At 41.3% G+C, this 18275-nt stretch overlaps 1 protein-coding gene and 1 long non-coding RNA gene across 2 annotated transcripts in view; one reads left to right on the top strand and one right to left on the bottom strand.

Annotated features, from left to right (window-relative positions):
- LOC138964936 (uncharacterized) overlaps positions 1–18275 on the bottom strand; it is a gene marked incomplete in the record, with an annotated part of 57873 nt that overhangs the window by 34476 nt on the left and 5122 nt on the right. Inside the window, 3 exon segments of the mRNA XM_070337017.1 lie at positions 10105–10323; positions 15025–15209; positions 18270–18275. The exon segment at positions 18270–18275 is cut by the window's right edge and continues 215 nt beyond it. Of these exon segments, the coding sequence (XP_070193118.1) occupies positions 10105–10323; positions 15025–15209; positions 18270–18275 (410 nt within the window).
- On the top strand, positions 319–3770 carry LOC138964940 (uncharacterized). The gene is made up of 4 exons (XR_011455251.1): positions 319–711; positions 1527–1669; positions 2472–2701; positions 3620–3770. It is a non-coding gene; the product is annotated as an uncharacterized lncRNA (long non-coding RNA).

An 18275-nucleotide genomic window follows, 5' to 3' on the forward strand; every position in this document is an offset into this window, starting at 1 on the left:
TTTTTATTTTATGTAATGGTTTTCCCATTTAATTTTTATTTAATCATTTTGTTATTACTAACATTTATTTGCTTAATTGTTATCCTGATTGTTTTTATCTTAAAATAAATATGATTACTTTAATTTGTATTATCATTATAATTGTTTTAGCATGTAATATAATTATTGTAATGGGGATTTGGTATTGTTGTAGGAATCAGCTTTCCACAAAATAATGTCGTGGAAAAATCTAGGCAAAGCATAATAAAAATATTATATGAACAGAAAAGATAACTGAAATCTATATGAACACGTACCCATAACAAAACGATAAAAACATTTAAAAAATTCAGATTAAACAAAAAAATGTAAACTAAAGTAACTTTGAAACTAATTATCTACTCAAAATAAAGGCTGATGTTAATGGTTACATAAAATTTGTTCTCAGCATATTTTCATTTTATTTTATTTTGCTTTGGAAGAAAATCTCTGTGAAAGTTCAATTTCAGGGGAGACAGTTACCTTGACTGAAAAGAGCAATTTATTGAAGTTATTTCCCTTGTCTGTCAGACAATCTCTAACTTCCTGTTGGCAAGAAGTCTGTCAAATCCACATTGTATCGGCGTTTTTTTGCTTTTTCTTCATATTGACTTGTATTTTTGACTTGCTTATTGGATGCAAGGTAATCTTATCCTTCTCTCTGAAATGAAGATTGACTTCTTTCAAGAATAGGTAAGTTGATCAACTGAAGGAAAGATTTGGGAATTTGAATTTTTGATAGCTCGCGGCTTCGGCTTCCGAGTTTGATGGCAGAGAGAATTTCTCACACTTTCGATTTTTTTTTCGCCTAGAAGAACACTGTTCTATTCATTCATGTTTGTTTTGTCTGAAAGATGGATGAATGAACTAACTTTTCCAAAAACATAAAGTTGATTGATGCAGTGGTTTGTTTTTAAGGAGTTGTGGAAGAGTGAAAATACCATCCGAATCCCGATTCGCGGGTCGCTCACGGCACCATAAAAACTGAATTTTCGTTTATCATTTTATGTCTCATTGTCTGTTTCTTGGTGAACTTTGGTTGGTTCCTAATCTGGTCGGGTCATTGCGGCAGCAGTTGTCAGGAGCTTTAGTAGTAATACTAATAGGCTCTTCATAAATCTGTTTTTTTTTTATTTGTATCTTTTTATTTTTCCACAGATGTTCAACTTTCAGTTCCGCATACCAGACATAGACTCATAGTGGAATATTCTGTGTCTGACTGAGTCTCGGAAAAGAGAAAAATTACCCTTGTTCCCGAGGCATGCATAGACTAGAGAGGCAGGCAGAGGCTGTGTCAGCGTGTGCAGTGATAAAGTTGAAAAACAGATTTTTTTGAAATAAAAATAAAAAATACATCACAGAGAAAATAAATATATACTAATTTAGTGAAATTGAGATGCTTATATTTAATAATTAATATTCCAGTTTTGATGTTTGCGTGTTACTGTTACTGTTAGGTTTGGGAATCAATGTGATCCTATTTAACTTCCAAGTATTTATTTTTTCAGAAAGCTTTGACTTGAGTATGACGGTGCTCACTGCTTGTTTGAACTGAAGGTGAAGAAAGCTGAGATGGACAGTGACCTTAACACCGCCACCGATGCCAGTAACGCAGACTGTCGTTCCGTCCCGGCAAGGTGAAGATGAACAGGTATGGCTCGATAGCAATGAGTGTCTCATTCAGAGTCATTGATAGTGACACTGACAGCGTCTTTTTGTTCTGTGACTTTGGCTTATTTTGTGTTTTATTCTTTTAGTTATAACCAGATGTGTCAAACAAATTCAGCTGATCTCTTTTACTGTTTTAGTGAAACAAATGTATTGTTTCCAGCAAAGGGAAAAAAAATCGGGTGGGGGCGGTTGGTCGATTTTATTTTTATATTTAAATTTTTATTTTATTTTAATAGTTTTATTGATGTTTGTTTTTAATTAACACAGGCATCTCATTGATGAGAAAGTGTGAACTGTGTCCGCGGGATGCCAGAGAAGAGTAACTTTTCATCCAAAGTCTGCAAAATTGAATTTAAAATTTAACCTTTTTGATGAATATTTTTGAATGAATACAAAAAGTTCTAGTGTTTGGAGGAAAAGTTAAGGTCAGTTCAACTTTAAACAATGATTTTTAGTGTGTGTTTGTTCTTCTGTCTAAAAAATAAAAAATAAAAAAAATCTGCTTGAAGTAAATACACACAAAAATTTTCATCTCCAACTGCTGAGTCCCTACATCTTTTTACCCCATCAAATGCCACTCTGTATGCCCCTTTAAAAATTGATTGCAATATATATATTCCTCATCTTCTCCTGAATTCAAAAATATAGAGATGTCACGTTTACTTTGAACATTTGCTCAGATTGTTTTTTAGTGCTGATGGTTTCTTTTCAGGCTGACAGATTGTCTAAAATATGTATTGCTTCATGTAAATGTCTTTTTGTTCTTCTTTTCTTCCATTCAGCGGACACAAGACTACGAGCAGAGCAGAGCGGCAAGATAAACATCAGTTCTTGCTGCTGGAGAAGGTTCTACAGGAGCAGATGGACCTGATGCGACTAATTTAGTAATTGGTCGCCAAAGAATCATGGTGGAGCCAGAGCCTGTGCTACTGTTCGATGGAGTCATCTTTTTACTGTTGAGTGTGGAAGATGTTGAAGGCACATGATGGATCTGTCGAAGGAGTGATCACTGGTAGGTGGCTTTGAATGCTATTGTTGAAGCAGACCAGTCATGCCTGTGCTATTTTCCCCAGATAACTGTAGCAAGATCTTGTGAGAGTGACATGTTATTGTTAGACGCGCGCTCTTTAGGCTTTAAATGTTACCTTGAGTGTGTGCTTTTTGGAGGATGCCAGATGTCATCACGGTTCACGGGTGTATCTTAACTGTTCATCAGTTCTCAGTCATGACCAGTTTCCCATTATCCTGGGAATTCATGCAAGGTTTATGCGTATTGGTCACATTTGTGAATTTAACCAACACATTTTGATGATAAAACTATGCTTATGGGAACGCACAATGATGGGCCTCTTTTTCTCATGTGGGGTGCGGAAAATGCATGCACCACTTTGTTTTCTGTGATCATTGCATCTGTGAGAAATAATGCAAATATTGCTCTGTGGCCAGAGCTGCCATCTGCTAGGTTTTCAGGGATGTAACAGAAATTGCTACGCTGTTTCCTCAAGTTCAAAATTGCAAGTGCTACACTCAAGCAAATAATCACAAACATGCAACAGTGCCTTCTTGTGAGTTCTGATTCTCACTTTGTGTAGGCATCGGATTATGGGTCAGAAAAAAATTGTCCACACTGAATAGTATCACGGTTGACGCTCTCTTCTAACTATGTTTGTGCTTTCCAAATGAAGATTTGTGAGATAGTATTGAATGATTGATGCAGGTCACCTGAGGTGTGTGATTACATTTTATGACAATGCTACACTCAATCACCATTTGCTCTTCTGAAAACTTTTTTTTTTAAAGCAAGTGCGATTATTGATTTTTTGTTCCAGGTGACAGTATGATGCTTCCAGATTGAATTGTTTGTATGTGAAGAAGAGCTGTCTGAATATTTGATTTTTGGAATTCAGTTGGCTTGTTTTGTTTGTTTCAGATCCATGACCATGAGCTCGGTGTGGTTGGTGGACATGAACTAAAGACGACTACTGATGCTGTGATGACGAAGGTGTTCCATAGGCTACACGGTTGCTGACAGGGGGCTCTGGGGGAGGGCAGGGAAAGAGACCATGGTGTACGCTGCGACTAAAAGCCATCGACAGTGAGTTGTTTTTCATAATTTGTAAAATCATCCTGGTCCTTTTAGGAAGAAGATAAAATCCATGTCTACAAAACAACAAGTTATTTCTGTCTCAAATTTTGTTCTTTGGAATCAATTTTAAATTTGCCATGTTTCACATGTGAATGATAGTTGTCAAAGCTTTTACGCTTAACATTAAATTGCTAGAAGCCAAGTTCCTGAGCTCATTTGTCAGTGTCATGGATTTTCGACTACATACGAAATAAGGATGTTAGCAAACGGTATGATGTCGTCACATATGCGTCTGCACGTCACAGTACATGTATTATGAATTTCCGAAGGCCCCCAAAGAAAAAGTCATAGTAAAGGTAACTTTAACCACTTGACTGCCTTATGACGGGTATACCAGTCATGCGCTTGTGCAGCCGCAGCGCCTTAAGACGGGTAAACCCGTCTTCTCCGTTCCGGGATTTTCCAGAAATGCTACGTCACTGCTGACACACAAATAGCAGCCAATGGCTTGGTAGGATACCTCATTCTCATGAATAAACATAAATGGTGACGCGGTTTTGCGTTTGAAGGCTATTTTCGGCCTTGTCGACAGGGTATGGGAGAGAAATCTCGACTCGTCAAAATGGCTAACGGTGACTGTCGACCGGGCCCTAGTAGGGAAAAACAAAGCCGGACTGACGCTACAGGCGGTGCAAATGATTATGGATACTGACAGGGGAAGGGGGAGATCTTCTTTCGGACAATTCGTTGGAAACAGGTAGATGACAGTGATTATAATCCTTTCTTGGAGCGAGCAAAACAGCCACCTGTGTTTGATCCACAGGCACCGGAAGATGCGCCGGGCTGATTTTTCAAAAGTTCATATTTAAACATCATTATAAGCCAAACTAATTATCATTTCCATGATTAGACACTAAAAACAGATTCTTGGTTCAATTTCCTTTAAAAACAACATAGGTTTTACTTACCTACCTACTGCCAGTTTGAAGCTAGATTTTTTTGTGAATTATTACACCCCAAACTCCAATATTCCCTGGCAGTCAGGAATGCACATACCCAAGTTTTGATTGGCAGCGAAAGGGTTAAAACAAATATTAGGGTAGGTATTTTTTTTTTACTTCTCTTCTACAAGGATTACAATGTGTTGTAATTTCCTAACTCAAGTATAGTTGGTGTGTTGTAAAAGCGTATGGTGTGTATGCAAGTTTGTGTGTCTGTATGATTTTTAGCAAGTTTACAGGCGTCAGGAAATAAACTTGAGACTTTTCTCAAATCAGTGATAGTTGTTTGATGATCTAAGTTCATGTTATTTTTTGTTTTGTCATGCAGAGGCTGTTCCGTGAAGCTGTACGGGTGCCACAGGTCAAGACCTTGAAGACGGCCGTTCAAGACTGGTTTTTGGAAGCCTGTGATAAAAGAAAGAGACAACAGGCCATGGAAGAGCCTTCATGATTTGGTTTGCAGTAATTGAACTTTGTAATCTCTGTAGGCTTATTTACAATGCTAGTTGCAAAAATTTGATGAATGTAAGATTTGACTCGCCTGAGAAATTGCTAGTGAGTAATTGTATTTCACAGTTCAGGTCTGTGTGGCTGATGGGTAATGTACAGAAGAATCTGGGGTTTTGTTGGACATTATTTAAGCTAAGCTTTAAACTTCACACTCTTCTACAGATGATGTTCAGACATGATGTACCCTTTTAGGTTGTGTCAGAACGACAGAAGACTAAACTGGAAGTGCTCAACTACCATTACTATCAGTGGAGACGCATGGATGCATTTGAACTTTTCTTGTGGGTATCCCATACTAAAAATATAGAATACATGATTCTGGAAAAGCTGTTCAAGGGCACTTACACACTATATTCGATTTTTAATACACGACTCAAACCTTCAGGCTAAATTAAAATGAATAAAATACAAGTATAAAGAGTTCAGAAAAGAAGAAAACAAAAAGTGAACAAATAGAAAGAAAAGGTTTTAACAATTCCTTGTCATTTATGGGAGTCGAACGCAAACAACCTAGGCAGCTTGAAGGAGACAATGCATGATGCGGGTTTTTGTTGTTCTTTATTATTTTTTGGAGTTGAGTTGAGAATTTAGAAGCGAGACTAGAAATATACTTTTTTTTTTTTTGCTGTTAAAACCGTTATGATTGGATTTCTATAGATGTAAGTCTTGGTGCACCTGATAAAAATTTAGCCCTTGAATGCAGGCAGTGTAAAGTAAATGAAGCAAAGTTCTCTCCGAAACAGAAAAAAAAATGCATTTCAATTATATTGATCCTCGCCACCTTATTTTGTTTGCTGAGCAGCTGGCCGCTGGAGACTTGTCTATCATTTTGTGAGTAAGCTGCGTGTTTTACATCCATTTTGAGATGGCAAACCTATGTTTTACGCAGTCTGATAAGTTTTTTTTAATTTATGAGTTTTATGTCATGTTTTTTTTTTAATTTATGAGTTTATGTCATGTTGGTGTGCTTATACATATCAGTGGAGAAGGGGCATTGAATAAGTGTTTCTTTTTGATATCATTGTTCTGAATTTTGACTATTAGCTGGCATTTTACCTTTTGTTTCATTATTGTAGTTGTTACTTTTGTGTAGTGAAACTTGATAACTCACTGCTGCCCATGTCTAGGTTGTGTCAATTGTTTTTTCTTCACTGAACGTACCACTGATTATCAATGATGACATCAGGGTTTTGTTCTGTTTTTTTCTCTGGCATTTGAATTTGCTTCAAATCATTGTGAACTTTTTTTTTCCATGCAAAGTTACTGGTATATGTGAATATGTTAACACACTTCAAATCAAAACCTGAAATGTCTCCTTTTTAAAAGTAATTTTTTTTAATTTCTTTTATCCCGCAGTGGGGCACTGCGGTTATGAAATTAAAGGCCCCTCCTGTTTTTGGAACCGCAGGAGCTTTCTAGTTTGCTGTTAGGTAGATTTTTGGTTCCTCTTTCCTGTCATGCTCTCTTTTTCTTCATGAATTCTTTTCTTTTTTCTGCCTTCTTGCTCATTCACCTGTATTTTTTCCAAAAATCTCTTCTCTTGCCGCTTGTCTCGCGATTCATGTATAGTTTAATCTGTTAGTGTTCTGATGTAAGTCCAGCAGTAGATAGGTTAAGCCTATTTTAACATACTGGAAACTGGTAATCTTCCAGTAGGTATTAATTTAGTTTTACTAAAGCCTGCTGGGACACAATGGGTTAGTGCATTTGTAAACAGGAATCGCTTGACAAGTGGCCCCCTTCATCCCCCCCTTCCTCGTCCTGATATGGCTCTGCGTAGTCGGCTGGACGTTAAGCAACAAATAAACAAACAAAAATTTCTTTTATTTAAATGGTACACATTCATATGATTGTCTCCCTTTTTTTTCCTTTTTTTTTTTTTCCTTTTTTTTTTCTCTTTCCTTCTCTTATTTTGTTTTTTTCTTTCTTATTCTTCGGTTTGTTCTTCCTTTTATCTTCTTATCCTCTTTCTCTTGCTTGTTCCTTGTCCCAGTATGCTTTCACGCCGCCCCATCTAATTATTTTGTGCTCCATCCACATCTGAATTTCGTTCAGCTGCCTTGTCCGAAATGTGTGTGGGGCACATATGTATGTTTAATGTCAATGTTCATGTTTCAAGTTCCTTGCTTTGTGAATTGCATACCAATGTTTTATGCAGTCGTGATAGATTCTAAATGTATGTGTTATCCTAGTTTGGTGTACATTGACTGGATTTCGATCCCTGGAGAATGGGCATTAACTAAGTGTTTGTTTGTGATATCATTAGTAATCTGAAGTTCAACTATTAGCTGGCTTGTAGAACTTTTTTTCTCTTTTTGTTGCTGTTCTGTATTCAAACATGTTGATACAACTCACTGCTGCCTATGCCTAGGCTGTGCCAATTATTTATTTATTTGTTTACATCAATGTGATATAGTGACGAGTGTACATCAAAATTCTCTCTTATAAGTTATACTGGATTCTTCACTGCATGTACTACGGCGTATCGATGATGACTATCAGGGTTTTGTTCTATTTATTCTTTGTTCTGCCAATTTGAATTCTGCTTTGAATAGTATTTTGATCATTTTTGTTTCCGTGCTGCTGGTATGTCAAAATGCAGTGAAATTAAAACCTGGAAGTCACAATGGCAATAAGCGAGATTCAAATCTCTCCTTTGTTTTAATCAATTTATTTGACTGCATTTTTGTTTTAGAACTTGTACATAATTATGATCATCTCTGTTATCGAACCTGCACGCTTGACCTTTGTCTTTCTGGATCAATACAATGTTGTGCACTGCCCATTATTTGTTTGTGAGTGCGTAAAGCGGTTGTGTGGTCTGCGTAAAATTGTGTAGGTCAATCGTGACATCTGCGTGGAGAGTGTGTCAAATGCGTGAGAATGCGTAAAGCAATTGTGACATCTGCGTGGAGAGTGCGTCAAATGCGTGAGAATGCGTACAGCAATTGTGACATCTGCGTGAAGAGAGCGTAAAAAGCGCGTAATGCCTGAGAATGCGTCAATAATTCGTGACATCTGCGTGGAGAGTGCGTAAGATGATCAGGACATCTGCGTCAAGAGCGCGTTAAATGCGTAAAGCAATCGTGTCGTCTGCGTGGAGAGCGCGTTAATAGCGTGAGAATGCGTAAAGCAATCGTGACGTCTGCGTGGAGAGTGCGAATTTGTCTTGGTGTCAAATAAGCGTGCGCTGGAGGTGCGTATGGTCTGCGTAATCTGAGGGAAAACGAGTGTGTCACGCATGTATTTCGCTTTGCAAAATCGCGCGCGTTACGCATGCGTCCAGTGCAGTTGTTACGCAGAGTTTGGCGACTGCGACACGCATTCGCTGCGCAAAATTTTGCTGGCTGGGACACAGAAGGCTTAGCACAGGAGGAATTTGGCTACATACTTTCGCTGACGAGCGGGAGCCAAATATTCAAGCGGTTTGCTTGGGAGAGCTGCATTTTACGAGCTGTTGAGGTAATATATAGCCGTTACTTTACGCTGGTGACCGGTCAATGTCTGTGAAATGTAAACTCTGTTTTGTTTCTCCATGATAGCGTATAATTTGCTCATTATAACGCTAAATTGTAATCTGTATAGTTTTTGCAGATATGGAGAGGCGGAGAAAATGTCTTGAGTTGTTATTAAAAGTCTATCCTTGCAGGTACCACGTGCTCGCTGAAGGGGGAAGTTAGATATGTTTAAAGGTGGTAAAAGGGGGATTGTTGCCATGGTCACTGCACCAATTGCTCTTGTTTCAGCTTGTTGTTGCTGGTTGACGCCGCTTGTTGCTGGTTGACGTTGCTGGTTGACGTTGCTGGTTGACGCCGGAGGTGTTGCTGTACCGTGGTTGCTGGACGTTTGCTACCTGGCTGCTACCTGTGTTTGCTGTTGAAGACGGGCTACATTGTTGCTGTCCTTTGTTCTACGGTTGCTGTTCTACGGCTGTTACTGGTGCTGCTCCATCTTTCACCTGCTTGCTCCACTGCTCCACTGCGTTTCATCGAATGGACTCTGGCTACACTGAGAGTTGAGTGCACCCATGCGTAAACATGCCCCACCTTGTCATCTTTCTAACCCTTTATGTGAGTTGTGACAACGTGGAGTGTGAACGCCTGTACAGGCTAAGACTTTTTACAGAGCAGCTAAGTGTTTTCTAACTTTACACGGTTCAGCGTGTTCTTATTATTTCATAAACTTTAACTGGCTTTTGTCAGTTGTCTTCATTGCTATTTTTACGACTTGGTCGTAAAAACATTATTGGCTTCACGAGAAGAGGGAGGTGGAGAGTTAGTGTATATAAACAGACGTCTAGAACTTATACTTTTGTTGTTTCTAACTAGTTTGTGTGACTGCGAGAGTGGATCGTGGTGTGGTTAGTCAGTTAGCAGTAATTGACCGTTTTAGGTCATTCTTTTGACTTTAAAACGTGACATACACACCAGGGCCGGACTAGGGGGGGTGGGGGGTTACGGGGGTTGCGCACCCCCCCCCCCCCCCCTGGCTTAAGCATGTACCTCCCAAACGCATTTATTATGTGGGGGAGGGAGGGGGGGTGTGCATCTGGATCAATTCTTCTTCATATTGCCTATACAGCTTGCTGTCGAATTTACCTTTTTCGTTCAAGAAGAGGTTTCCTTTCCCTCCAGAAACATCAGCTTCAAGGGGGCGAAGCCCTCTTGCAACCCCCACCTGGACCACCACCAAGGGGCTTCGCCCCCTGAACCCCCATCTGTAACCCCCCCCCCCCCCCTAGTACTTATCTAGTCCGGCCCTGCACACACACACACACACACACACACACACACACACACGCACTTGAACAGATCTCACCTGTTTCCACTTAGCCTTGACCAAGGGCAGAACATGATGCTTAAGGGACGTTTTCAGATGAGACATTTTCAGATTTTCATCCTCGAGTCCTCCAACGGTCAGAAACTTGACGTCTCCACGGCGATAGAGTGACCTGAAGGTCAGGTCAGCACGCGAGGTGGACAGAATGATGCGAGAGTGGCATGGCAGAGAAACAGGTAGCCAGTCAAATTCCTTCACCTGTACAAAGGAGAAAGAAAAACACAGAATGATGCGAGTGTGGCGTGGCAGTGAAACAGGTAGCCAGTCAAATTCCTTCACCTGTAAAAAGGAGAAAGAAAAACACAGAGTGATGCGAGAGTGGCATGGCAGAGAAACAGGTAGCCAGTCAAATTCCTTCACCTGTAAAAAGGAGAAAGAAAAACACAGAATGATGCGAGTGTGGCATGGCAGTGAAACAGGTAGCCAGTCAAATTCCTTCACCTCTAAAAAGGAGAAAGAAAAACACAGAATGATGCGAGAGTGGCATGGCAGTTAAACCAGGTAGCCAGTCAAATTCCTTCACCTGTACAAAGGAGAAAGAAAAACACAGAATGATGCGAGTGTGGCGTGGCAGAGAAACGGGTAGCCAGTTAAATTCCTTCACCTGTACAAAGGAGAAAGAAAAACACAGAATGATGCGAGTGTGGCGTGGCAGTGAAACAGGTAGCCAGTCAAATTCCTTCACCTGTACAAAGGAGAAAGAAAAACACAGAATGATGCGAGTGTGGCGTGGCAGTGAAACAGTTAGCCAGTTAAATTCCTTCACCTGTACCAAGGAGAAAGAAAAACACAGAATGATGCGAGTGTGACGTGGCAGTGAAACAGTTAGCCAGTCAAATTCCTTCACCTGTACCAAGGAGAAAGAAAAACACAGAATGATGCGAGTGTGGCATGGCAGTGAAACAGGTAGCCAGTCAAATTCCTTCACCTGTAAAAAGGAGAAAGAAAAACACAGAATGATGCGAGAGTGGCATGGTAGTGAAACAGGTAGCCAGTCAAATTCCTTCACCTGTAAAAAGGAGAAAGAAAAACACAGAGTGATGCGAGAGTGGCATGGCAGTGAAACAGTTAGCCAGTTAAACTCCTTCACCTGTACAAAGGAGAAAGAAAAGCAGAGAATGATGCGAGTGTGGCGTGGCAGAGAAACGGGTAGCCAGTTAAATTCCTTCACCTGTACAAAGGAGAAAGAAAAACACAGAATGATGCGAGTGTGGCGTGGCAGTGAAACAGGTAGCCAGTCAAATTCCTTCACCTGTACAAAGAAGAAAGAAAAACACAGAATGATGCGAGTGTGGCGTGGCAGTGAAACAGGTAGCCAGTTAAATTCCTTCACCTGTACAAACGAGAAAGAAAAACACAGAATGATGCGAGTGTGGCGTGGCAGTGAAACAGGTAGCCAGTTAAATTCCTTCACCTGTACCAAGGAGAAAGAAAAACACAGAATGATGCGAGTGTGACGTGGCAGTGAAACAGTTAGCCAGTTAAATTCCTTCACCTGTACCAAGGAGAAAGAAAAACACAGAATGATGCAAATGTGGCATGGCAGAGAAACGGGTAGCCAGTCAAATTCCTTCACCTGTACAACGGAGAAAGAAAAACACAGAATGATGCGAGTGTGGCGTGGCAGTGAAACAGTTAGCCAGTTAAACTCCATCACCTGTACAAAGGAGAAAGAAAAACACAGAATGATGCGAGTGTGGCGTGGCAGTGAAACAGGTATCAGTTAATTAAATTCCTTCACCTGTACAAAGGAGAAAGAAAAACACAGAATGATGCGAGTGTGGCGTGGCAGTGAAACAGATAGCCAGTTAAATTCCTTCACATGTACAAAGGAGAAAGAAAAACACAGAATGATGCGAGTGTGGCGTGGCAGTGAAACAGGTAGCCAGTTAAATTCCTTCACCTGTACAAACGAGAAAGAAAAACACAGAATGATGCGAGTGTGGCGTGGCAGTGAAACAGGTAGCCAGTTAAATTTCTTCACCTGTACAAACGATAAAGAAAAACACAGAATCATGCGAGTGTGGCGTGGCAGTGAAACAGGTAGCCAGTTAAATTCCTTCACCTGTACAAACGAGAAAGAAAAACATAGAATGATGCGAGTGTGGCGTGGCAGTGAAACGGGTAGCCAGTTAAATTCCTTCACCTGTACAAAGGAGAAAGAAAAACACAGAATGATGCGAGTGTGGCGTGGCAGTGAAACGGGTAGCCAGTTAAATTCCTTCACATGTACAAAGGAGAAAGAAAAGCAGAGAATGATGCGAGTGTGGCGTGGCAGTGAAACAGATAGCCAGTTAAATTCCTTCACCTGTACAAAGGAGAAGAAAAAACACAAGCTCAAATTCAGAAATCATTCTGGCAAGTACGTACAGTGGCACCTGTGTAGTAGTAAAATCAATATTAAAACTATAATATAGCAGAACTGAAAATCGCTGAACTTGCTTGCTGGCCACTGCGCTGCTACTAATGACTTCGGTCCTTGCTCTCTCTCGGACTCCCTTTTCTGTTACCATTGTTTCATTCCAGATGCTCTCCTTCACTCATCACCTCCCCCCTGCCCTCCCACCCTCTTCCATTCCCTGCATTCGTTCCCACGGGACTCTGCTATCACTTCCTCCTGCATTACCTCTACACCTCCCCCCCTTTTTTTTGCTGCATATCTGTCTCGTTTTGAAATAGAGTTTATGGTCGCTGACCGCTCCCTCTAAACTCACACTTAAACGTCCTGCGCTTTTTGACTTGAGTGTTTGTTTGCTTTTTCGTGGCACCTGTGATGAAAGGATACCCATGTGACCAGCCAAACGTGTCCCTACACTGCAGGTGTCTTCTTATAACAAAAATATTTAAGTCCAAAAACAAGACAAAAGGACAACAGAAGGTGTTCTTTATTGGAAGGCCCTTTCCTCCGAAAGCGGCGTATGGCTGCCTTAATGGCGGGGTAAAAAAGGTCATACACGTAAAATTCTACTCGTGCAAAAACACGAGTGTACGTGGGAGTTTCAGTCCACGAACGCAGAAGAAGAAGAAGGAAGGCCCTCACATCACATACACCACTATATAAATGCAAGGCATAAATCATTCACAAATGAAACACACATGTATCAAAAAGAGAAGGTCCAAAATAATAGAACTGAAAAATGTGAAAAAAGTTTTTAGCGGTATTCTTCAAACCTGCTCATGAAACATTTTGGGGAAACAAATAGCCCATCAGCTAAATAGCAGTATAGTAGTCAGCTGCTAAAGCACACAGACTAAGGGAGGCAAGCTATGTTTTTATGCCATCATCTTCCATTTCATGACTTATCCCCCTTCTGTTGAAAAACTGCTTGTTTTAATTTCTTAACCCAATAACGTTCAAAGAAAAATCAAATGCCTTAATCAGTTAATGATAGAAGATTCTAGACAGAGTTTACTTGGGGGGGGAAAACACTAAATAAAAACAAACGAGGTTAAAAAAAAATCAAGTCGCGTAAGGCGAAATTACTACATTTAGTCAAGCTGTGGAACTCACAGAATGAAACTGAACGTAGTCCGCCGCTAGTGCAAAAGGCAGTGAAAGTGACGAGCCTGTTTGGCGCAGTAGCGGTAATTGCGCTGTGCTTCATAGCACGCTTTACTGTACCTCTCTTCGTTTTAACTTTCTGAGCGTGTTTTTAATCCAAACATATCATATCTATATGTTTTTGGAATCAGGAACCGACAAGGAATAAGATGAAAGTGTTTTTAAATTGATTTCGAAAATTTAATTTTGATCATAATTTTTATATTTTTAATTTTCAGAGCTTGTTTTTAATCCAAATATAACATATTTATATGTTTTTGGAATCAGGAAATGATGAAGAATAAGATGAACGTAAATTTGGATCGTTTTATAAAAAAATTGTTTTGTTTTTTTACAATTTTCAGATTTTTAATGACCAAAGTCATTAATGAATTTTTAAGCCACCAAGCTGAAATGCAATACCAAAGTCCGGCCTTCGTCGAAGATTGCTTGGCCAAAATTTCAATCAATTTGATTGAAAAATGAGGGTGTGACAGTGCCGCCTCAACTTTTACAAAAAGCCGGATATGACGTCATCAAAGATATTTATCGAAAAAAAGAAAAAAACGTCCGGGGATATCATTCCCAGGAACTCTCATGTCAAATTTCATAAAGATCGGTCCAGTAGTTTACTCTGAATCGCTCTACACACACACACGCACACACACACACACATACACACACACATACACCACGACCCTCGTCTCGATTCCCCCCTCTATGTTAAAACATTTAGTCATAACTTGACTAAATGTAAAAAAGCATTACAGCAGATGTCTGGTATTTTAACGGGCAAAAATATCAAGGATAAGACAATGTGGATTTGGAAGATGGCTTAGCACAATAACTGTATAAAAACATTAACCAACAGGCCTGGATCTAAGGGGTGGTGGTGTGGGGGGAGGGGGGGGCTGGGTTCTGGAAGCCTCCCCCCCCCCTCCCCTCCCACCCTTTATACCCAGCAACCATACCTTTTTTTTTACAAGGAGAGACCCGACCCAAAAGACTCCTTTCAAGTGCTAAATTTCAACAGGATCTACATGGGAATCCTGCCCCTCATAAACCCCTGTACCTCCGCCTCAGTTTGGAAGCACCTCGATCCCTCTAATACAGTGGAACCCCCCTTTTAAGATCCCCCAATTTAAGACTTCCTCCCTTTTAAGACCCTGCTGGCTTGGACTGTCTGTTCATAACCTCTGTAAATGTACCCCCATTTTAAGACTCCCTCCTTCTTAAGACCGGATTTTGTCAGATTTTTGAAGGTCTTAAAAGGGGGGTTCCACTGTACCTCCGCCTCATTTTGGAAGCCCCTCCCTCTAATACACCATGTCCAGCATGCATGCATGACCAACACCCACCTCTTGCTGTGAAAGACCACTGGACCCACACAGATTGTTGATTCCATCCAGCAAGAGGATGGAGGGTCCCAGCGCCAGAGCGGCAATAAAGGCCTGGCACAGCGTGGTAAAGTCACTGGGCGTGTCCGTGTCTTCTTCGCTCCACCACGAACTGCTGTAGTCAAGTTCCGCAGGCCCTGTCACCTCTGTCACTCAGATTGTTCCCAGATAAGTGCATTATATGTTATTTGCATTTTGACCAAATTATGCCATTTTACACACAGACGTACAGTCATGATAATTGTTCTCTGAGATCATGCAAGGTGAACAATTACTGTCAAAATGTGTGTCAAGTGTCATATATTGGTCAAAAAAGGATCGACAACATTTATGTATTGAATCATGTAAGTAAGAATTCCTTTTATTTGTTCATGATTGAACACACAAAAATATGTACTCTTTTGTAGTCACGGCCAGCCTCTTTAAACTGAGTTTTAGGTCAAGGTCTCTGATGTCACATGTCTACAAAAAAGAGAAATCCAGTGTTCTATCGATACATAAGCATTTGAAAAACATTATCTAAAACAAACCTGTTTCACTTTGAGGTATATAAATAAATATTTTCCCTGTCAGTTTTGTAATTTCTTTAAATGAAGAATACATTTATTTGAAGTGAGTGCTCTTTCTCTGAAACCGCTTGGACCTAATAGATTGGTGTGGTAGGTGCTGGCTTGCAATGAAAAGTAAACACATTAATCCACTGAGCTGAAAATACCCCTGCATTATTGTTATTCTCAGTGTTCTATGTGACATGAATTGACCCATAATTATCATTAATTGGCAAGAGAGAGATAAAGAGAGCACATTTGTGTGTGTGTGTATGTGCATGCGTGAGAGAGAGAGAGAGAGAGAGAGAGAGAGAGAGAGAGAGAGAGAGAGAGAGAGAGAGAGAGAGAGAGAGAAAGAATCTCAGCGAGAACCAGAGAGAGAGTGAGAGAGAGCAGGGCCGGACTAGGCTAAGAGGAGGGGGGGGGGGGGGTTGCTAGAGGTGGTCCAGGGGGATATCCCCCCTGGCGGCAGGGGCAGATCAGTTCATTTTATGGGGGGGGGGGGGGGGTTCAAAAGTATATTGTGAAGATATGGGTGTGAAGGCGCGAAGCGCCGAGCCGACGGCGCAAAGCGCCTAGCTTGCTAGGGGGGTCCGGGGGCATGCCCCCCCTAAAAATGTTGAAAAAAAAGGATGCAAAATGGTGCAATCTGGTGCATTCTGAGGATGATCATTACCAGTTTCAGGCAGCAGATTTTGTCACTGATTATAACCCCCAAAATTGAAACTCAATGTGAAATAAAGAAATGCATACAGCAGTCCCTGCAATGTACGGCCCCCGGCGTGAGCGGACACCTGACATGTACGGACACATTTGCTCGGCACGGAGTGTTTTCCTTCTATATTTGCCCCCCCTTAAACGGACACCTGCAAAACGTGGACGCGGACACTCATTTTCGGTCCCAACAGCAGGTCATACCTCCAATGTACGGACAGACCATCGTCAAATTTTCACCACAACAAAATCGATAACAGAGCAGTCCGGCTCTTGGTACAAAGATCACAGCCGCAATTGTGTGATGACAGTCACTGATAACTTGAGTGTAACCTCTTTCATTGACAAGATACTCTTGTTTCCCCTCAGCCTTGACCAGTGAGTCGGTTGCCTAATCTATGAACCCTTCAGTTGTCTTGCTTTGTCAAAAGTTACGACACAGTCAACTGGTTTTGCTCTGAGTGAACAGTGCAGCTGGCCTCTCTGGCTACAGCCCCCAACAGTACATGGCTGGAGGGAGTGAGAGAGAGAAAGGGGGGGGGGGGGGGTGGAGGGTTAGCTGGCTAAACTCTGTGGGGTGTCCGGTGTCACCGCATGTCAGCAGGAAGAGCATTGGAGAGAAATAGAGAGGTGTACTCTTCCACACAATTTCCAAGCATCAGTTGTCACGGCTTGGGGTAGGCATTAGTGAGGGAGAGTGGGAGCTGTGTTATGTACAGTGTATTTCCGACTGAAGAGTGAAAAGTCACTGCCATGCCACATGATCGGCATGCAGTCAATAAAGCCAGACAAGAAACAAATAAATTACTTGATTATGACATGCAGCTCTATCTGCTGCTATTTATTCAAACTGGTTTTCAAGCTTATTCTTGCAAAGCATCTGCACACGCTCCTCTGTGCTGTGTTTGTGTGGCTGCTTTCGTATGTCAGTGCATGGTGAGTGTGTTCACTGCCTTGAAGATTTATTTTATCTCTTCTTTTCAACACTTTTCATACAGAACGTTTAAAGAAGTATTAGGAGTTTATTGTTATTGTTTAGTAGCCACAAGAAATGATTAGCATAGACTCAATCCTGTTGTTTGTGTGTCTCTGTGTGAGTGTATGGGGGAGGGGGTGGTGTGGTCACCCCTCCTGTGACCGGACACCTGCAATGTACGGACAGTTTTGCTATGGCCCAAGGGTGTCCGTTCATGAGAGGGACTGCTGTACCTCATTCAATATTTTTATATTTTTAGATTTTTAGATTTATAAGGTGGGTCCGGAAACCCTAGACCCCCCCCCCCCCCCTCGTCCCCTCCTGGGCGGGGTCAAGGGGCAGAGCCCCTTGTGGGGGTCAGGGGGCGGTGGGGGTCAGGGGGCGAAGCCCCCTGAAGCTGATGGGTAGGTCATATTCTGAGATAAGAAAATGGTCGCTCCTTGCATGAAACGGCATAAAATAAGCAATAATAAAAAATGTTTTAAATAAGTAAGGTACATGTTCAGGCTAGGGGGGGGGGGGGTTGCGCAACCCCCATAACCCCCCCCGGTAGTCCGGTCCTGGAGAGAGAGAGAGAGAGAGAGAGAGAGAGAGAGAGAGAGAGAGAGAGAGTGTGTGAGAGAGAGAGAGAGAGAATCTCAGCGAGAACCAGAGAGAGAGAGAGATAGAGAGAGAGAGATAGAGAGAGAGGGAGAGAGAGAGAGAGAGAGAGAGAATCTCAGAGATAGAGAGAGAGAGAATCTCAGAGAGAACCAGAGAGAGAGAGAGAGAGAGAGAGAATCTCAGACAGAACCAGAGAGAGAGAGAGAGAGAGAGAGAGAGAGTTTTGAGAGAGAGAGAGAGAGAGAATCTCAGAGAGAACCAGAGATAGAGAGAGAGAGAGAGAGAGAAGTAAGACAGAGAAGCTAGGTGACATAGACAGATTGTGAGCATCACCACATTTCAAATCATTCACTCAGAGATCTGACCTGTCA

This window comes from Littorina saxatilis, linkage group LG4 (assembly GCF_037325665.1).
Source record: "Littorina saxatilis isolate snail1 linkage group LG4, US_GU_Lsax_2.0, whole genome shotgun sequence".
NCBI lineage: Eukaryota > Metazoa > Mollusca > Gastropoda > Littorinimorpha > Littorinidae > Littorina > Littorina saxatilis.